This window comes from Ambystoma mexicanum, chromosome 7q (assembly GCF_040938575.1).
Source record: "Ambystoma mexicanum isolate Mex_15411 chromosome 7q, UKY_AmexF1_1, whole genome shotgun sequence".
NCBI lineage: Eukaryota > Metazoa > Chordata > Amphibia > Caudata > Ambystomatidae > Ambystoma > Ambystoma mexicanum.
Window position 1 is genome coordinate 838,147,388 of NC_090941.1, and position 22,246 is coordinate 838,169,633.

Genomic DNA, 22,246 nt, shown 5'->3' on the forward strand with positions numbered 1-22,246 from the left:
CCAATGTTGAGTCAGACGTCAGACGCACATTTGGTTGAATATTTATTCACAAGAAAGTAGATCGTAAGACACAGCAGGCGCCCTCCTCAAGAGGCTGGCTCCAACTGCCCTTTCGTACAAAAGAAAACTTCACACACATTCTGATTAGAACAAACACATACATACATTCCAGATAGAATCAGGTTACATCACAATGTTATTGCATTGCACTTTGTTAACTTAAAGTCAGTATGACACTTTTCCAGGGTCATAAGAATCTGAATCTCAACAGTGACCCAGCAGCAAGTTCCTGAACAGAAACCAGCACCTGGGAACCAGATGGGGAATCCGCACAGTAAGTCGGAGAGGTATTGGGATCTGTAGGGTGGGCAACAGAGGCAATGGAGAATCTTACAAGGCATGCTCTAGAGCAAGTCTTGGGGCCTCATTACAAGTCCGGCAGTAGCCATGCCGGTAAAACCAGCAGGTTGTCATGGACTTGCACATTTTACCGGCGCCTGGCTTGCCGGAACAGCAGCATTACAGCCCCTGCGGTCCAGGAAGTCAGGCGCTGGTAAATGGTAAATCCCCATTCCTATTTGAGTCCCATAGGACAACGGTGCTGGTGCTTCCGTGAAACTCTGTGGGTGCCGGTCCGGTAACAACAGTTATAATGAGGCCCATAGTCTAGAAAACGGACTCGTCAATTTGGTCGCTGAACCTTTTCTTTGCAGTGTTTAATTGTTCAATAACTAAAGTGAGGTTGCGTGCTGGGTACTAGAATATTTTCAAAAACCGTGACTTGATGGATGGGGATCGAATTTTTGGATTAGAAGAACCAAAAATTACAGTGTAAATCTGGCCTAGCAGGGAGTGAGAAGTGTAGATACTTGGAGATATGTGCTTTAATGTCTCAGAGGATTGGTATGCTGTGTGTCCCGCTTGCCGAGAAGCCTGTGCCCTTCAACATTTTTGAAAACTCACCACAGATGGTGTCCACTTTCCTTCGGCTTATGCCAATTGAGACAGAGGCTTGTGTTGGGTTGGATCGTCTGCGTTCTAAGTGTTCTGCAGAACTTGGTTTTGATTTATCGGATAATGAATGGGAAGGAGCTAGGCTCTGGTTTGGTTGTAGGATTGTGCGCAATTGCTTTGTGTGGTGTTTTTTGTTGTTCATTATTTTCTATGGTCGCTATCATGTTATTAGTTTTATTGCCTTATTGTTTGTTTGTTGTTTGTTTATTATTTGTAATGCGCCAGAATACCCTAAGGTAACAGGGCCCAGCAGTTACAAGACTTTGCGAAGCTTTGTTACATCAATACCAAATATACATACACAAGATCAAAGTTATAAAGCAGGATTATATACATATATACAAGTTGGCACAGGTGAGTACAGTATGTGCAAAAGGCAGGAGTGTGCAGGACTTAGGGACTCAGTATGTTGGAGGGCTTACGTCTTCAACCATGAGATAATCTTGGATTGGAAGTTTTGGTAAGGTAAGTCCATTCTGAGAGTTGGTGGTAGGGAGTTCCACAGTTTGGCTGCTTTCACTGGGAAGCTGTTGCCCCCTAAAGTGGAGTGTTTGTAGTTGGGGACGGAGAGGCAGCCTCTATATGCTGTTCTTGTAGGTCACAGGGAGGTCTGTCTATGAAATTGGTTGGTCAGGTAAATGGGAGCAGTGTTGTTGAGGGCCTTGTGGGTGAGTGAAGCTGTTTTTAAGAGAATTTTGTCTTTTATAGGGAGCCAGTTCTGTTGGTTGTATACTGAAATATGATCTCTTCTGGAGATGCCCAGTGCCGCTCTAAGAGCGTTATTCTGGAGAAGTTGGAGTTTGTTAGTGTAATGATGGCTTTGGAGGATCCAAGATAGAGAGCGTTGCAGTAGTCCAGACGGGACAATATGAGGGCTCTGGCAAGGGTCAAGCAACTAGTGTCAGATAGAAAGGGCTTGGCTGTGCAGATCAATTTGCACGTGTATGCCTTGGAAGAGGCTGGTGAGTTCTCCTGTCTATTGAATGAGAAGTTTGAGTCCAGATAGAATCCCAAAGTTTTAACTTCATGACCCACCCTGATGCTGTTGCCTTCGATCAAGAATGATGAATAGGCAGTAGTACCCAAGGTGATGAGTTCAGTTTTATCATCATTCAGGCATAGTCCATGTGTGGCCATCCATGCCTGGATGATGATGTACACTCTATTCATCAAGGCCAAATCCTTTCCATAATCTCCAGAAAGCGGAAGGAGGATCTGGGTATCATCTGCATAGTTAGTGTAGGTGATACTGAGATGATCCAGATCATCGAAAAGGGGCTTGTTAAATATATTGTACAGTGTGGGGGAGACACAGGATCCCTGTGGTACACCACAGGTGATAGGTATGGGGTCTGCTGCATCTGTGGGTGAAAAGACCCTCATGGTTCTTCCGTTACGGAATGATCTAATCCATGTAATGGCCTCGGCGGAGAAGTAAGCTGATGTGTGTAGGTGTGTGCATAGGACAGAGTGATCAACCAAGTCGAATGCTGCAGAGAGGTCGAGGAGGAGGAGTAAGGCGGCTTGGTCATTGTCTCTGAGCATGTCAATCTGTGTTTTAAGGTCAATAAGAGCCGTCTCAGTCCCATGTTGAGGACGGAAGCCTGACTGTCTGGCTCCTAGTAGGTGATGTTCTTCCAAGTGCTTCTGTATTTGTACATAAGCGACCTTGTCTAAAGATTTTAGAAGGAATGGTACAGTCGTTATGGGTCTATAATTTGTGGGAATGGCTGGGTCGAGTGTAGGTTTTTTCAGAAGAGGTAGTACGCAAGATTGTTTTAGATTGGTAGGGATGGAACCGGTGGAAAAGGAAGCGTTGATTAACCTCGGGGAGAGGTCTCGGGCAGCATCTTTAATAAGCTGTGCTGGGCACAGGTCTCCCTGACAGAGGGTTTCAAGGACAGGATGATTTTTTCAACTTCGAGTATGGTCACTTTGGAGAAGTTGAAGCGGGTAGTTTCCCTAAAGGTAGGCTTTTCAGGTGGTTTGGACAGGTGGGGATTGTTCAAGGAGGCTTTTTTACAGGAGATTTTATTTTGTAGTGTAGCAATCTTGTTGGCTAGAGCATTTTGGATTTCTGAACACCAATTCTTATCTTTAATGCAGGTATCTATTGGTGCTATGGGGGTTTCTACTTCTTTAAGGATGGAGAACAATTCCTTCATGTTAGATTTGGCCTGGGAGATACGGGAGTCGAAGGAAGTGCGTTTGGCTAGGACGATTTCTTTTTTGCACAGGGCCGCTAGTTTGTTGAGTTTGATTTTATTGGCTACTGAAGGGGCTTTTTTTCCAAGTAGCCTCACAGTTTCTCTTTTGCTGTCTTAAGTTTTTGAGGCATGGTGTATACCATTTTATTCAGGTGCATTTTAGGCTTGCTTGGTCTGAGTTTGAGAGGGGCAATTAGATCCAGTGAAGTGGACATTATTTTATTGTGTTCCTCGACCGAACTCTCAGGATCCAAATTGTCAGGGAGTGTGTTAAGTGTGGGGAGTAAATTTGGGTTAAGTCGCTCCACAGTGATACTCTTTTTCTTTCTCGTGAGAGTGGGTGGTGCCTTACTGGTCGGCAAGAGTGGGGGTCTGGTGGTGGAGAGCGAGAACGATACCAAGTGATGGTCAATCCAGGCAAGTGGGGAAATGTCGGTAATGTTGGCTTGACAATTGTAGTCGGCTACCCAATCGAGTATTCTACCTTTGGTATGGGTGGGTTCCATACTTCTTTGGGTAAACCCTAATTCTGTAAGAGTATTGACGGTAGTAGTGGCAAGTTGGTCTTCTGGGTCATTGAAACCCATGTTGAAGTTTCCAAGGGTGAGTACTTGAGTGGATTTTTTTAAGGTTGGTGGATAGGATGGTATTAATGTCCTCATCAAATGTGCCTATTGGGCCAAGAGGGCAATAGATCACATGGATGTTGAGGGTTTGGGCATTATTGAGGATAACTTTAACTGAAAGTACTTCGCAAGAGGGGTCATTAATGGTGGTAGCTGATCTCATAGTGAGAATACATTTGTAGATAATGGCCACACCTCCTCCTCTAGAGTTGGGTCGGTCTTGTCTCAAGATAGAATAATTTTCAGGGACTGCAAGCATGAGCATAGGGCCTTTTGCCGGATGAAGCCATGTCTCTGTGATGGCCAGAAGGTCAAGGTCTTCTTTAAGAATCAGATCTGCAATTTCTGTTGCATGCGCTACTAACGATCTGGCATTAATCGGAGCTGCCTTAATTTGGGGGCTCACTGTGGTTATGGTCATTGTAGTGGGAGGTAATTCCTGTGATCTTTTGGTACTGCTCTGATTAGTGGGGTTGTGTGGGGGTTTAGGGTGGGAGTTATTAGGTGAGCTAGGTTTAGGAATATTTAGGCTGACAAGTCGTGGATCTTAGTCTCTGTGCAGTAGGCACAGAACGGGCGAGTGGCTCGTAGATTTTAGCTAATCTGGCTCTGAGTCTTAAGTTCCTGTCTATGGTAGGACAAGGGGAATTAGTAGGTGGCACTAGATGAGGGTCATATATGACTAAAGGTGAACTGCTAGTTGATTTAATGTTAGGTATGGTCGAATACATAGTGATGGGATGGTGAGGTGGCATACTGAACAGTGCTATATTATTTATAAGGAGTAGGAAGCAGATGGGCAGGCTGATGAACAGAGGAGACATGCTAAGTAGTAGTTGCATGTGTATTCATAAGGGATAGATAAACTGGTGCTTAGGCGAGATACTTGGACTAGGCAGATGCAGAATTAAACTCTCAGACTGTGCAGTGGCGAGGCAGAGGATTGCAGTTTCACTATGTTTTATGGTATTGTTTCACTTAATTGTATGGAACCTGCATATTCTTGTTCTCTTCATTGGATTTTGTGATGTAATTGAACTGATGTGGATTAAAGTCCTATAAAGAAAAAAAAAACAGGACTTCATGTAGACAGCGGAAAGCAAGTGGTAAGTGTAACCACTCTGCTTAACTATGCACTACCTGTAACCACAATCTTAAGCATGCTCTTTTTATGATCTGCATTACATGTTACCAAATTCTTAAGTGTAACCACTCTGCTTAACCATGTACTACTTGTAACCATATTCTTAAGCTGATGCGCCCAGAAGCCCACGGGTTAGGTGTGCAATACAAATGTAATAATTAATAAATAAATACAAAATCCTGAAGAGCTAACTTGCCTAATCTCCCACGTGCCATTGTCCATTTTTCTGCCAAGTTTCATGTAGTATTTAGATAATTTACAGCTCCCCTATTCACAATAATGTACACATATATTTGTTTTTCTGTATTGTTATTGATGTATGTGAAACAGTCACTGATAAGACTCCCAAGTTTATCCTAGTGCTTCACAGTGTAAATAATATATTTCAGTGAGAATGTTGCGTTTCAGCCAACGTCCCCTCCTTTGAGTACTTTTTTGTTCCGGCGAACAAGTCAGTGGGGGCTCATTACGAGTTTGGGGGTATCTCAGCGATGATACCACTGAGATATCAAACGGTATCACAGTTACCGACACTTGGTCTGGCGTTATTACCACTAGTGGTATTAACCTCCAGCAGTAAAACTGGCGGATTACAAGTGGTGGTTTGCCACTGTAAATCCCCATTTTATGTAGTCCATGGGACTCCATTGGGTATTTTTGGCGGTATTACCTCTGGCGGAATTACTGGATGGTAATACTGCAGATTTTTGAAGGTGAAGTGGATGAGTTACCTCCAGCCTAAAGTTGGAGGTAACTCCTCCACTTTACCCCCAAAATTCGTCAGCATTACGATCAGGTAATTACGCCAGAGGTAATACCTCCAAACTCTTAGTTTGGCGGTGCGGGAAAAATTGAGGTAAACGGAATTACCGCCACTTTTTCCGTGCACCACAAAACTCGTAATGAGACCCAATGTCCCTTATGATGTGAAAGCTGAAGGGCCTCACAACGTAGCCAACAACTCAGCATGTCATTTTTAGTTGAATATGTCTGTAATCTTTCTGCCTTTACTTCTTTTGAAAAGCCCGTATACGGGGCATATTAGAAAGGTTTATTACTCCAATATGATTTAGCTCTGCTTATGTTCTGTTAAATGGCAAGAGTTATGCTCGTATCCAAGCTTGACGCATGCATAAATCAATGTTGCAGAAACTGTGACTGGTCGCATGGTTGGTATCTCTATGTTGGCAAGGCCAAGGTTGCCATTTGGGTAGCTGCCATATCTTTTCACTAATAATATGGCTCTGAACACTGCGCTGGACTGTGTTTGCTGCTCTCATGCTCTGATAACGTTGCTTGGACAAGTTGTTAGTTAAATGAGGGAAACATTGAATCCTTTGTGGTTTGATGAAGATATCGGTTGTTACCGTTGTCAATCGGAGGATGTAGATCTCTTATTTGTGATTGTGTCGCGGCTCTTTCAGGGAATGTGTCTTGCTGTGATGTTTTGCTGTCGGGGAGACTGATTAATGGAGAGTGGCAGACGTTTACTCTGGGCTTTAATGAATGGGCGCTATTGATACTTTTTTGGGCTTAAATTTAAGGCTGAGATTGATTATCCATTTCCACTTGGTCCTGTTTTTTATTTGGCTTGTTTCAACAAGCCAGCCCTGCGTGACTTGCATGGTACATGAACCCACATTATTGCTGTTAGGTATCTAGTGTCAAGATACTGGTTTTTATATTCTGCCATATGTTGTCTGATGTCACCTTAGTTGGCGTAATCGGCTGTATATTTATTTTGACTCTATAGTTTTTGCTGTATACTTTTCAGTTCACCTTTTTGTAGGTATTTGATGAGGAGCAGACCAAACTTCAGCGATGGCAAACCACTTTAAAGAAGATATTTATAGTGGATCTGGAGCATCTTAAAAGTATGATGCTGCACATGTACAGCATGTGGCGGTCCAGTTAAGACCACATCATTGAAACCTATGAGATTGAGAAGCATTGTGAGAGCATGCATCAGTGCTGGACGTCACGCTGTGGTCGAGGTCGGCGGGGCTTTTGCCTAATGCCCATTACGAAATAAAAATAACAGATTTACACTTGCCAGTCACCCATATAGCATAACTTCAGTGGCCATTAGCAACAGGACGGGTCCCGGCCCCTCTGGCAGAATGTGCTGCCGTGGGTGCAGACGGCCCCGGCGCCTTAAGCGTTGGGGACTCCTCTCCCTCCAGAAGGCGTCGGCCTCCACCCACACACCAGTTAAAGACGACAGCTCACTAGGGAGCAAGGTCTCTGCACATCATGCAGCGAAAAGTAGGAAGCCCAGCAAGGCAGGAGAAAGGAGCTGGTGGCTCACAAGCCACACCCCCTGTCACCGAACTGCACATGGAGTCAGAAGAAAGGAGCACCAAAAGTTTAACATTGAATGGGACTGTGATGGGTACAATGCTGAAGCAACTACAAGCTAACAATCATTTTGAGAGAACTAATAGTACAAGAGTAAACTTCAGCTTTGACTAGCAATAATGAACCATTAATATCCCTAAACACTCAGCTAGGGGGAACTTGCCCTCGGAATCCACTATGCAAATAGTTTCACCCCAAATCTGAACCACCTGTACAAAGGAAAAGGTTGAAGCAATGTTAGCGTTATGACATCCGTTTGTTGGCCCTACTACGGAATATAAAGAAAGAAGTCCATCCTCATGCACTGCTTGGGCACTGCAGGTCAAGACGAATATGACTGATTTGCCAGAACATCTGAGGCTCAAGAACTGAACGAGTATGAGAAATGCCTAAAGAAGTTGGGTAAACATTATGAGACTAAAGTGAGCAGCATCCTCGAAAGATACCATTTGGAAAAAAGGTCTCGGTAGGAAAGGGAATCAATTGAACAGTCTAATATAGCCCTCAGGGGCCGCGCTAGAATATGAAAGTTTGGTGCACAAATGGAGGAATGACTAAGATCAATTTATGCTACAACCAGGGGAGTTGCTAGGTCTGGAAAAGACCCGGGGCTAAGCTGATGTCGGAACTGTTGGGACTGGGGGCTAGCTAGTCTTTTGGCTGTAGCTCCTGAGATTCTATCCGGGGCTACAACCAAAAGATCAGGGGCTATAGCCCCCTTAGCCCCCCCTAGCAATGCCCCTGGCTAGAACGCAGGGATTGCAAGCTTTGTGAACAACCACTGTCCAAAGATGATCTATCCCTCGACAGAGTGCTCTAAATTGTAACACACCACCATGTGTGTGAAGGAATTGGAAAAGAGGAAATCTGAACAGCTTACATCTCTTGAACCGAACAAGGGGAGGATTCATCTCCTTTCATACATTCTTCTGACACGAAGTAAACTAACAGGCTTCAGCCCTATACCCCAAAGTACTAAGCAAAAAACAGACAGCTCTGAAGAACCCACATTCCGAACAGGTGCTACATATATACAATCCCACCTGCCCTGCCGTTTAGCTGGCCTGTAAGAAATGCAAGCATAGGGGCCAGCTGGTGAAGGGCATCAAATCTACTTTTGATGCAAAGATCATGGAAGATTTCTGTGATGATTTTGAAGAGGTCACTTTGTTATCAATGACAGCAAAGAAGAACTGAACAGTCGCAGTGAGGTTGTATGCATAAACGACACACCTGTAGAAATGATCTATTCAAGGGCCAAGTACAGGTTACTATCAAAAATCTTTGGCTTCACCTTTGGGTGATGCCCACTTAATAGGGTGGACATCAAACCGGTGGTGTTTGAATAGACCTATTAGGATGGTTCCGGGATAACCTCTCCTTCAAGGGCCAAAAAGCCACTGGAAAAATATAGGCCACGAGCGGAGGATCTATTTCCCTTCTCAGCTGCCTCCAAAAAAACAATTACAAATAAGAATACATTCTAATGCCGAAGACTCTCTTGTATGTTGCTAAGACACAGGGAACCTGAATGTTTTCAGAGAGAATGTAGGCTGCCTGAGGGCATTCCTCCACCAAATCATGCTGCAGCCAGGATTTACTCCGGTTGTCGACAAAATGCGAAATATTACCCTATCCCTGAGAAATTAAGTGAAGAAGTGAGCGAGATAATTTGGGGGCTCAGGGCATAATAGAAAGAGTGGAAGATTTGGACTGGGTCTCTGGTGATGAATCAGCTCTGCATTGACTTAAGGGCTATCAGTCATTGTCATCCCTGACTGGCACCCAATACCAAATCTTTTAGAATTTTTTGTTTCACGATTGGGGATACAAACATTTTCTCCACACTTTATCTAACTTCAGCCAACTATCATATAAGGTTACACCAAGCTCATGGCAAGTAACAATTTTCATCCCACGTAGGGTGCTGTTTGGTCTGGTCTCAGCTGCCTCAGTGTTTAAATGAATAATGTATAACCTCTTCCATACTGAGGCAGGTGTCCTCTGTTTTCAAGACGATATCCTTGTGTACCCTAAGAATACTTTTAAACATGATCAAAGGCTATCCTGAGTCCTAGAAAAGCACAAAGGCTGACATGACATTAAGGAGAAATGGAGGCTCAACAGAAAAATCATTGAGTATTTAGTTTATGCTATCCTAGCAAAGGGTGTCGGACCTTGGAAGGCCTGATTATTATAATTAAAATCACTCCCGAACCCGCTAACAAGGAGGAACTTTGCTCGTTTTTTGGTAATGGCGGAATGCTATTCACACTTCATACTAGTGTAGGAGGATCACCTAGGTGAGGGGTCTTTGGGGCGTGGGGGTGGAGCAGCCGATGGCGAGACGTGGTATTCCTCCCTTTCCTGTACCTATAATCCCCCTTATTCCATAGTATTCTTCGATGTCCCAACAACCCCCGCCCCCTTTCTACACAAACACTGGGCTGAGGAAAGGGGCGCCAGAGTAACAATGGTAACTTTTACACATCGCATTGGACATATCCCGCTAATTGGGTCAGGTAAAGTCAGGCACTTGACTCTAAGTGCATATACCTAATACCAATTAGCTTTCCTCACACGGATAAAAGGCGAAACATAGAGACACACGCTAAGCAAGGTGGAACACAAGTAAGAGCAGAACTTCTGGGGCGAAGGCAAACCTACTGGAGCAGAGCAGCGGACCGAGGGACGAGAGCCACGGGTAGAGAACCCCAGGAGTTCCCTGCAGGAGGTAGTTGCCTCCAAAAGGCCGCAAAAGACACGTGGAGAAGGCCGAATCCCAAACCAGAAGGCTGCATTGCGTTATAAGGATGTCAGCAACCCTCCCGGTGAACGGGAGAGTTGGGGAGGCGAGGCCAAGCCTGTGATACTAACCCTCACTCGTAATCTGGAAGACAATAAAGACAAAGACATGCACACAGCCGGTGAGCTGGCAAGCAACAAGAGAGACTGGTGTGTGCTAAAGAAAGATTGAAGTGGCAACATTAAATCGCACAATTGAAGGCTGAATGCTTGTGGATGAGACGTGAAGAAAGGCAGACCTGCGAATGAACCTTGATGTAACAATGGCTGTAAAGCCAGCGATACTGAGTAACGGAGTGGTCTGGCGAAAAGGAAGTAGCCCACTCAAAAGTCTCGGTGAACAGTGAAAAGTTTGTAGCGATAAACTGAATGAACTGTAAAAGCGAGGTGATCGAAATTAACCCAGAGAAAATGGGTGAGTTAAAAGGTGAACGTTGAACTTTGGTGCTTAATACAGTGAACTGCCCAGACCAGGAAGCACTGGGGCAAATAACATAGGATTGTGAGTTGAAAGCTGGAAAGCCGAAGTGGTCCTCCGGAGGTCTGTAAACATTTTTTAAAAAGCCATGCACATTCGAAAGTCTTCGACATCGGGAAACATTCAGAGCCTGACTGAGGGAGACCGAAGGTGCAATATGTTAGAGGAAGGGAACCTCTAAAGGAAGTGAATTAAGCTTGGGGAAGGGAACCCCTGCAAGTGTTTTGCTTTGCTGTGAAAGGTCTGAGCCTGACTGAGGGGGACTGACATGAACGTTTTGGTGAACTGTGTTTTGGAAATTGGAAAGTAAGACTTTAACGTGGAAGGCCAGACGGGCCTCGATCCAGGTTTTGAACTGCCTATTGTGTTAAGAGCCTGATCCAGAGAGCGTCATCTTGCCTACAGGGACCGTCTTACTCCGTGCTGTTCAACGTGGACAGGAGAGCTGACTCAGCCACATTTATTCTTTATATTTGAACACTGACTTTCCTTTGCATACATATTATCCCTTTCACAATTTGCACAAGATATAAGGCAGGCATTAGGTTTTTGTTAGTATAGGACATTTTGATTTGACCGACTCAACTAGGACGGTTTTATTTATTATTTGATGGCTGAGACTACTCCCATCCTAGCTATAGGGAAAAGTAGGAGTTTCTCCAACCCCATTGAAACTTTAATAAAGGTTTTACAAATTGTACCTTTTGTATCAGTGTCCTATTTGTGATACCATGCTTCCCTTACAGCTGTCAAGTGGGTTGTGGAGAAAATCTGGAACTTCTTGTGGGGTACAGCGCTTAAAAAAATAGGTAAATAACATGCCAGACTTAGCACAATGATGTTTGAAAGGACTCTGGCCCATTAGAGAGGATGTTTGTTTTTAGATGTGAGCCTATCATCCCACTAGTTTGTGTGTGAGACGCATAGAGAATTGGCACAGAAGGGCCACCAAGGGATCAAACAAGTCCGTGCAGATTATTGGTGGCCCTGGTGCAACATTCAAATTGTAAAAGCTGTCAGGGGCTGCAGTTACCCCATGACTGAAATTGCCATTTCTCCAGCATGGGGTCTGGCATGGATTCACATGCTCATGAATATTCCTCGTCGTCAGGCCGGGAATCCTCGGTATAGAAAAAAATCAGTATCAGTTTCATTTCTGATCTGTCTTTCTTAGTAGTAACCAATCACTGGTCTCTGGGTCATACTGCCCCCAGCCAATGACTGCCCTCTCCCTAAGCCCCGCCTCTGGCAGCCATCCTCAGATTTTGACCGCACGTTCAAGTGTTGGAGTCCTCGTGCTGTAGCTCTCGAGCTTTTGCTGCGTTTTCGCGCTTTTTTCAGGAGATTTTTCTCATTTTTCGGTTAAATAGAGCCTCAAACTCCACCGTTTCTACATCTGATCAACGGGGATCCGTTTCAGAGTTTTCTACGCTCCTCAAGGGTGAAGATTTCGTCGAGTTACGCTTTTGGAGGATTCCAGAAGTTCCAAGGCCTACCCCGGACATGGCCCAGAAGAAAGTAAGCTCGACGCCCGGGAAGCTGTTCAGGACCTGCCCTGGATGCCAACTTCAGAATGTTTTCAAGGAGGATGAGCATTTGTTATGCCTCTACTGTCTCCATGAGGACAAGACGCACACGGAGAAGGACTGCGCGTTTTGTGGGAACATGTCGGAGCGGACCATGAAGGATCGCCACCTCCGTCTCACCAACTGGCTGGAAGGGAAGGGCCCGTCAGGCGAGAAGAAGAAAAAGAAGTCCGAGCTGTCTTCTAAGTCCTGTGAGGGCGCCCCGGCGACGGGGACCCAACAAAAGGCGAAGCACCACGAGTCCGCGGGCACCGGGAGCGCCGAACGGTCGGGCTCCTTGGCTGCCAGGCAGGGCGCATCCTCCCCGGCGCCATCAACCACGAGCCAGCGCTCTGGCTCGGTTAAGAGGAAGTCTGTGAACCCGGTGAAGCTTCTGGAGAGGCCCCGGTCGATCTCAAAGATTACGGCAGAGGGGGAGTGAGGCTCGGACCATCCCCCCAAGGTGAAGGCCCCAGGCGTACAAAAGGTGACGATGGCCTTAATTCACCCTGCTAAGACCTCGTTTGAGGATGTCGCCGCGGCCCTGGCTCAGCCTGTGGAGGCTACACCAGCGGAGGCGACCTCAGGACCCAGAGTGTCCCTGCCACCGCGGAGGGAGTCATCTTTCAGGCCTATTGAGAAGACCCCCACGAAGTCCTCGTTGGAAAAGGTGGGGGGAGGGGCTGGTGGCCATCGTGGATACGGATACGACCTCTGAAGAAGAGCTCATCGAAGTCGTGGAAGAGGCCCAGCCCATCGGGAGGGATCCCGACGAGGGCGACGACGAGAGCGACGGTGTCGCCGACGAGGCTCCTCATGAGCCCTCGCGCCCGTCGCTTCCAGTGCCGCAGGACACTTCGGCGGCCATTTTGTCAGCGATTCAGTCCTTATGCTCAGAGATAAGGACAAGGTTGCCCCTCCCCCCGACGGAGGTACCTGAGCCAGACCCGACGGGGGAACCGGAGCCAGGACCTTCGGAAAGTCCACCGCATAAGAGGAGGCGGACGCATCCTACGCCACCTCTCCCACCTCTGTGGCCTGCTCTGCCTCCCCCCCGGTCTACTACCCACGGGGATGATGATACAGGCACGGACACGGCTACGACAGGTACAGATGACGACGGAGGCGACGACGGGACGTGTCGCCCCCTGCTCGGGCGTCCCCGCCCGACGAGATTGGATCCTTTCATGCCATGATTTCCAGGGTATCTGAGCTCTTCCTGCTCTGCCCAGAAGAGAAGAAGAAGGAAGGGTTCCTTTACCAACGGCGCGAGGCTAAAAGGAAGACGGTCCTCGCCGTACCGCTTCTTGATGACATCTGGGATGAGGGGCTTGCCCTCCTCAAGAACGCTGCCACGGCGCCGGCAAAGAGGGACCGGTATGAGAAGAAGTACCGGGTCCCCGATGCTGCCCCCTTGTGCCTTCGGGCGCAACCTAAGAAAGCTGGGTGGGCATCGGCCTCGACATCAACTTCCCCGCCGGACGGCGAGGGTAGGAAGCTGGACACGATGGGACGACGGATCATCTCATCCGCAGCGACGACTATCAAGGCGGCCAACGCCCTGGCTAGCGTAGCCCGCTATGACAGGGAGTTGTGGTTCAAAATCGCGCCTCTGTTGGACTTCCTTCCGGACGCCAAAAGGGCTGAGGCCCTTGAAATCCTACAGGAAGGTGAGATTGCTTCGGACCACGCCATCACGGTGGCAACAGACATCGCCGACACCGTTTTCCGTCAGTTGGGCAACAGCGTTTGCTTGAGATGACGAGGACTGCTGAAGGCCACGGATTTCCGCCAGGACGTACAAACCAAGGTTTTGGACATGCCCTTCGACGGGGAACAACCTGTTTGGGAAGGCGGTTGATGAGTCCCTTCAGGCCATCAAGACGGACACAGAGACTGCCCGGGCACTGGGAGTGCTCCAACGACGAAGGCCGTCCTTTCGGAGCTCCGGAGGCAGACAAGGTGCCTCCAAGGGATCCGGCAGTGGCTCCTAGACGTACCGCCAAGCGGCAAGATCTTCGTCCCAGGAAGCCTACAGGGGACGCGGCAAGTCAGGTGGTGCCCGTCGTCGTCTACAGGGAGGTCAAGGAGGCAAGGCGGCCTCCTAACAAGATTGAACCGACCGTGGGGTCGGGCCCCCGCCGAAGCACCCCGGTGGGAGGCCGGCTGACGAGGTTCATCAGCGTGTGGGAGTCCATCTCCAACGACCGTTGGGTGCTGGACGCCCTGGTCCAAGGGCACGCCCTCGAGTTTCAGAAGAAGTGCCCTCGCGTTCCATCCGTGGCCAGGAAGGAAAATCACGTCCCTCAACTACTGTTGGAAGTAAGGGCGATGCTCAAGAAGGGTGCCATCGAGCTTGTCCCAAAGAGGCTTCGGGGCTCCGGAGTTTACTCAAGGTACTTCCTCGTAAAAAAAAAGACAGGAGGATGGCGCCCCATCCTGGACCTGCGACGACTGAACAAGTACATCAAGGCACAAGTTCTGTATGGTCACCCTCCAGCACGTGCTGGGACAGCTGGAGGAGGGCGATTTCCTGTCGTTGTTGGACTTGGAGGATGCGTACTTCCACATCCCCATTCTAAAAAGACACCGAAGGTTCCTCGGGTTCGTGGTCCAAGGGCGGCACTACCAGTTCAAGGCCCTCCCGTTCAGATTGAAGTCGGCACCCATGGTGTTCACCAAGTGCCTCGCACCGGTGGCGGCGCGGCTGCGCCTACAGGGGATCCACGTCTACCCTGGGCCCTCAGGTCCTTTCCTCGATCCCTCAAGGGCAAGGTGGTGAGGATCTTCACCGACAACACCACCACGATGTTCTACATCCGGAAGCAGGGCGGAACCAGGTCCCCTGCCCTATCCAGGGAAGCCCAGGATCTGTGGCATTGGGCCGTCGCCCAGGGGATGTTTCTGGTGCCTCATCTGGCTGCGCTCGTGCCACGAGTGGGAACTATGCCAGGATCAAGTGGATCGACTCTTCCGACGATGGGGCGAACCCCAAATCGATCTCTTCGCGACAGCGACGAATTCCAAGTGCCGGCGGTTCCCTAGCAGGTTCCCCCAGCCAAGGAGCATGGGCGATGCTTTCTCGTTCCCCTGGGACGGCCTATTTCTTTATGCGTTCCCTCCGCTGCCGTTGCTGCTCCGGCTCATCAACCAGCTCAAGAGGGGTCCTGGTGCAGGATGGTCCTCGTTGCACCGGCGTGGCTGAGACAGATCTGGTTCCCGGACCTTCTGGACTTGTCAACGTCCCCACCAGTCAAGCTACCGACGGACGCAGACCTTCTCTGCAGAGAAGGAGGCGCCATTCTTCACCACAACCCAGAGTCGCTGAACTTGCAGGCCTGGCTCCTGCAGCACTAGAGTTTGGAAGGTACGACATCCCGGCCGACTGCATAGAGGTTCTTGCAAAGGCCAGGGCGTCCTCAACTCTCAACTGCTACGGACATAAATGGAAGAGGTTCTCTGTCTGGTGCCGTGCACAGAAGATTAACCCTTTGCGGATTACGGCCCTCAAGTACTGCCGTACCTACTGTCGCTGGCCAAAGCTGGACTGGCTCACGCCTCCATCAAAATACATCTGATGCAGGCTGCAATCTCCCGATATACCAGGACTACGGGACGGGCATCCTTGTGGTCTCATCGCCTGGTGAAAGAATTCATGAAGGGACTATTCCGATCATTCACGCCGGTGAAGGCTCCTGCCCCGGCGTGGGAGCTTAATGTGGTGCTGAACAGGCTCATGGGGGCCCCATTCGAGCCTATGCATTCGGCGCCTTTGAAGTTCCTGTCATGGAAGACAGCTTTTCTCGTGGCCATCAACTCCGCACGACGAGTGGGAGAGATCCAGGCCCTATCTTGCAAGCCTCCATACTTGACTTTTCATGACACGAGGGTGGTGCTGAGGACACACCCCTCCTTTATGCCCAAGGTGCCATCGGACTTCCACCTCAACGAGCCCTTGGTGTTGCCAGTTTTCTTCCCGTCGCCTTCGTCGCCGGCCGAGAGGACTTTGCACTCGCTGGATGTAGCTAGAGCGCTGAAGTTCTACGTGGACCGCACGAAGAGTTTTCGGAAGACGTCACAGCTGTTTGTGAACTTTGGGACTGTGAATTAAGGGAAAGCTCGAAGACTCTCGAAGACTTCCATTTCCAGATGGCTCTCTGGCTGCATCATGCACTGTCACCGGTTGGCAAACCGACCGCTGCCTGGCCGTCCGAGAGCCCATTCGACCAGAGCGATCGCTGCTACCACGGCGTTCCTGTCTGGTGTGCCCCTGCTGGACATCTGCCGGGCTGCGACGTGGAGGTCGACGCACACCTCACAAGATTCTACTGCGTCGATCGGGACTCCAGGGTCGGCCAAGCAGTGCTGCGCAACCTGTTCGCCTAAGGTGAGCCTGGTGAGGAGGTAAGAGTTGCTTAATGTTGAGTTGTTGTATTGCTTAATGTTGAGCCTGTTGCCACCTCCCGTGGTTGTGCATGTGTGTACTTCTATGTATTCTCTTATTCATGAGCATGTGAATCCATGCCAGACCCCATGCTGGAGAAGGAACAAGTTACTTACCTGTAACTGTTGTTCTCCAGCATGGGTCTGGCATTGATTCACATGCGAACCCTCCCGCCTACCCCTCTGCGGCTCTTCACTTGGTCATACTGCCACTTTACGTGCTACTAAATCTGAGAATGGCTGCCAGAGGCGGGGCTTAGGGAGAGGGCAGTCATTGGCTGGGGGCAGTATGACCCAGAGACCAGTGATTGGTTACACTTAGAAAGACAGATCAGAAACGAAACTGATACTGATTTTTTTCTATACCGAGGATTCCCAGCCTGACGACGGGGAATATTCATGAGCATGTGAATCCATGCCAGACCCATGCTGGAGAACAACAGTTACAGGTAAGTAACTTGTTCCATACTTTAGTGACATCTAGTTTATCTCATTCTGTGAATAAGCTGTGTTAATAAGCGTTTGGTAGATGGTATAGCACACTTACCCTTTACTCACTTTTTGGACCAGTGAGTTACTTCCAAAGGGCCATACCCTCTTCTGATCTCCGTGCTTCTAACCTAATACCACCAAGGGAATAAGGGTCTGTTTTATCCACCCGGTCTGGTTTCTTGTGGAGCTTAATCCTTTTAATGTTGGCATACCTCTACTGGATAGTGTCATTTATTAGAAGAGCATCAGGGGTCAGCAAATTTCACTTGGTGCCCTCTAGCCTGATGGCAGTTGCATATTATTTTACCTGAAAGTAGCTTTTTTCCTGCATTTCATTTTCCCATATCGTCGGCTACAGACAGGGATATCTCTTGCATCCAGAGAAAAACAAAATGGCGGTCATTTCATTTGTAAAAACCCTTGGTTTTGGGTAAATCCCAGAGATATCTCTGTTTCTGGGAAGGGGGCAACCCCTTTGCCTTTAAATATTACAATAATTACTGCACGGAGTAAGCCCAAACCACGAATGGATCGTGAGTCAACGCTGCGTGCCCAAGTTGTTTTGGACATGGTCCAAAACCGTCCAGCAGTTTTGGCTGTGCCCTTTGGCAAAAATTGACCCTGTTTGTCTATGTGAAAATGAATTGGAAGTAGGCTGCACTTTTGGAGAAAAGAAAAACATGTGGGATGCTTAATAATAACTTTTTTATTTTTTAACAAATCTTTGCAGTCTTGGGGGCGGGTTTTTAATCACTTTCGAAATTTCGTTGAAAACCATTACTCGTATCAAAAGTTATTAACAATAGAATTTTGAGGGGTTCCTATGGGAGTCAGACTTACCTTAACAATACGGCGGCTATAGCCGCCGTATAATATATTTCTACTGCTGGTCTTCAAAGCTGTCCCTGCGATAGCTCTCCCTAATTTGCTGCTTTAATCACCTGCTATTCTCTACCTCTCACCCTCTGCTTTTAGTATCCCTCCCAATCGTACTGACCTAAAGCCATCATGTACATCCCCTCCATTACGCTCCTTCTCCCTCATTCTTCCCCTCCACTGGAACAGTCCACAGACTGCAATTAAAAAGACCACCAACATTCCTTCAAGATGGTCCTTAAGCTCCATCTTGTCCACATTGAAAAGACGCCCACACTAATAATCCGGAACTTTCTCTGCCCCACCTTCTGAACGCCCCCACTCCTATGCCATTATTGTAAATACACCATGATCGTCCCGTGATGCCTTGCTTGTCACTCTTTGCCTGAATTGTTCCCATTTCATTTTCTAACTAGCCCGTGTTAATACCTGTTTTATGTTCCAATTGGCAGACCTGTATATTGCTTACAAGTGCATTTATATTTTGCCTAGACCAATTGGCGGACTTTCATAAAATGCACTTAGATTTTGCTTAAACCGTAATTGCACTTAGATTTTGCTCAAATTATAATTGTATGTCTTTGTTGAAAGCAATGAATTTTATGTATTTGTTAAACACACTCTCTCTTTTTTGTGAAATAAATAAGTCAGAAAGAAAATACGTTTTTCTTTGTGTAAAATGATGTTGCTCTATGCTTCTTATGGTGACCTTGGGTTGTTCTAAGTTGGAATAAGTAGGATATCCTGCTGGATACCATTTAAAATCATTTCATAAATTTTCAAATTTAGTCTTTACGGCTTTTGAAACCCTTGTTATGTGAATTATGTTCCAATGTGTGCACTTTTTTGTAAGGCATTTTCTTCTGGGTTTGCTCTGTCTACTGTATGTACCTATGTATATGTTTCTTGTCAAAATGTCCTCAATAAATACATGTACAAGGGAAGCACTTGCCTCCAACATGGGTCACAGCCAGGGCAAAAACATGAAAGGGCTATCTGATATATCATTTATTATTATTATTATTAGTGATGGGATCTGCTGCTGTACGGGCCACCTAAACTCCATGTGAATGCCAACCAAGGAAGGCCTGGAGCTGAAATTCTTCTGTGATGTGAACCTGGTATTGATTTCTGCGGAATGCCTCCATACCCTACTGATTAACGGAGAACTCTAATAAAATGCATTGTGCTTATTCAGATCATGCTTACAAGAGGTTTCACTGGACACAAAATCAATAGGAAATCATTTACAGCAAATCAAAGCATGTCCTTGTAGTCACTTAATGATTAAATGTGGAGACCTCGGTAGGTATAGTTTATGAACAGAAGCAAATGTATTGTTACGGAACGCAGTCTTTGAGAAAAAAAAGTATTTTTACAAGTCAGGCCTACAGAGCACTCAATGAACTTTTATTGAGCTGTGTATGCATTTTTTTCCATTAGGAGCGAAAAGTCAGCATCTCCACGCCCTTAACAAGAGGACCAAGTGCCTTTATACCGGAAAAAGAGGTAATTTGATTCCCCATTTTTCTTAATGTACGATTGTTGATCTATGTAATTGATTGTTGATCTATGTCATTATGTATGGCATCCCATTAATGCGTATGCCAAAGTGGACAGCTTTCTTAGGGGTAGGAATTAGTAGTTCTCCGCGCTCCAGATAAGATTTTGAAGTTGGGAGTAGAAGGATTTTTTAGGGAGTAAAAAAGTATGTCCCATTTCCAATGGGAATATTTTATAAGTGAGTAAAACATTTGTAACAGTTAAACACATGTTTTTGTAATACGTATTTCTTTGTAACTAGTTATTCATGTACAGTAGAATATGCATGTTTACCTCTTCAGGTCAGGTAATAGTAATTTTTTCTTGTGGTACGAAGTGTGCTACTGCGCCAAACATATCCACGGAGCTATGTGGGCGAAACGGATGGATTGATAACATATGTTTGATTTGTATAGTTTGTTTAGAGCATTTGTACTCCCTATTTTTATTTTTTGGGAGTATTTGTCTATTTTTAGGGAGTAAAAGTGGCTGATACGCCCCTTATCTGTAGGGCTCACTGAGTGAGTTTGAGGGTCTCTAAAACCTTCTCTTGCAAACCTTCACTAATGCCCACAAAGGCACCCTAGTGGCCTACTGGCAGAAGGGTGGGGGGAAATCTGATATTCTCTACTTGGTGCAATGTTCACCCCCTGACTGACTTGGGTACAGAACATTTCCTAACCCTTGGACTTGCTCGTAATTACCATCCTAAGCACCTTCATAAATTCCATGCAAAATCTAGCTAATGTCCTCTTTCTGTCTCTCGAAAGCACTGTTGTAAACCCTGGGGCTAGTCCACATCCTTAACTTACTTTTCGTCAGTTGTAGCACTGCAGTGTGTGTCTGCTTTATTGTAACACTCACCCAGACCTGTGAATACAACAATACTCAATGCTAATCTTTACCTCTCTTCCAATTGGATCTGTATTGAAGTAGTCATGAGGTCCCACACTACCCCATCCCTGCTGCCCCACCCACCAGTCCAGGCATATGATTTTAGCAAGTGTGATCTTCGATTTAGTGGGAAGCCTGGCCAAGTGCAGAGGTGGCTTCTATACAAATGGCAGAATGTTTGTGAAGACCACCCAGGACGACTTTATGTGGATAGGGGATAGCCTTTATGGGAGGCAAAGTAATGAACGTTACTATCGGGAATAAAGTGGAACTTCGTTTTGGGAAACAAAATGTAATTTTCTGATAGTTGGAGAGATGGCAGGAGAGGAATGTCTAGGGGTGTACACATCTGTCTAAATATGTCTCTGCAGAGTTGTGTATTTCCATGTAGAAGTATCTTCCTCATTGTGAAATTATTGAGCAAGATGGTCCTGAATTGGGATACGTTTACATTTCTCCTTCAGCCAATTCATTTGGGGTTTGGAAGAAAGGTTGAGCAGTTAGAGAGATGTTGTGCTTTGGTTTTTGTGCATCTTTTGTGTTCGTTTTATTGTTATTTTGTTGCGCTTGTTGTTGACTTTCTGCAGTTTGAGTATGGCTCTGAAGTTTGCTTACACTTGAATGTGCTTATTTGATTTGACTTTCTGTGCCTATAATCCTTTGCCTGGCCTATGCACATAGACAGATAAGGAATGATCACTTTTCAGAAGCAGTGACACACATGCTGTGCTAGATGCAGGCGCTATGATCGTCTTTAGCTGATATGCTGGTTTTTGAGGTACTGGAGAGGAGAGAGCCATGATTGGCCATGACTGTATCACTCTCTGGGCTTTGGAAAAGTGGAGAGTGGAGGGTCTCAGACTATTTTTGGTGCTTCATACCGTGTCAGATTGCAAATTAGATACAAATGGCACCCTGAAAGTGGGCCTATGTGACAATTGGTAGGACTCATTGAAATAAACTGAAGAGTATCCTAACAGTGGTGTGGCTTGTAGCTTTTTAGACTTTGCTCAGAGTGTCTTGGAAAACTCCACCTCATTATCAATGAAATGCCAGAACACACAGGTATTCAGCTAAGAAACAAAAGTCAGTTTTACCTTTTGTAAAGTACATTATATGCTTAGATACAGTACTCGGCCTGACTAAGGCGGCTTATCATTAATTTGTGTAGCTGTAAATCAATTAAATGAAGGTTCGTTCATTCTTTGTGTGTGTTTCACTTTAGAAAAGAGCTGCAACACTTCCATAACCTCACTGAGAAGCACTGGTGATGGTCTGTTTAAAGTACCTACGCTAACCTTGCCGAGCAGTGCTGGTATTGTACCGAGACCTCACTGGTTGCCCTTACTATGAATGCCCTCATGTCACGGGTGGTTTTAAAGTACTTAATTAGCAGGGCACACACCTTACAGTGCTGGTAACCTTTCACATGGCCTTCTCCCCATCATTAGTCACACAACCTGTTTATACCTTTCTTATTTAACTTCTCAATTAGTTAACTAACTCTAAATTGTCACCACAACATTTTTTTAAGCATGAACACATTCTTGGCCGCTCCAGATTGGAGCTATACCGGAGCATGGTGCAGATCTTGCTGCATGACTCATTTCAGCTCTTAAGTCTGATTTAGCGACCAGATGAATGATTAGCATCCAGTCCTCGCGAACAGGAATGACACACTCAGCCACTCACTTAAAATCATTTAATAGCATATCCAAAAAGTAGAAGTACTGAGGGTCGTAGTTGTGCCATTAATCTGTTTACTCGTGTTGAAATGGCTGGTGACTGGTGATTTTATCAAT

At 46.6% G+C, this 22,246-nt stretch overlaps 1 protein-coding gene across 1 annotated transcript in view; it reads left to right on the forward strand.

Moving 5' to 3' along the window:
- Window positions 1-22,246, forward strand: part of SESN3 (sestrin 3) — a 428,084-nt gene that overhangs the window by 138,330 nt on the left and 267,508 nt on the right. Inside the window, exon 2 of the mRNA XM_069639226.1 lies at window positions 19,452-19,517. Within this exon, the coding sequence (XP_069495327.1) occupies window positions 19,452-19,517 (66 nt within the window). The remainder of the gene's footprint in view (window positions 1-19,451; window positions 19,518-22,246) is intronic.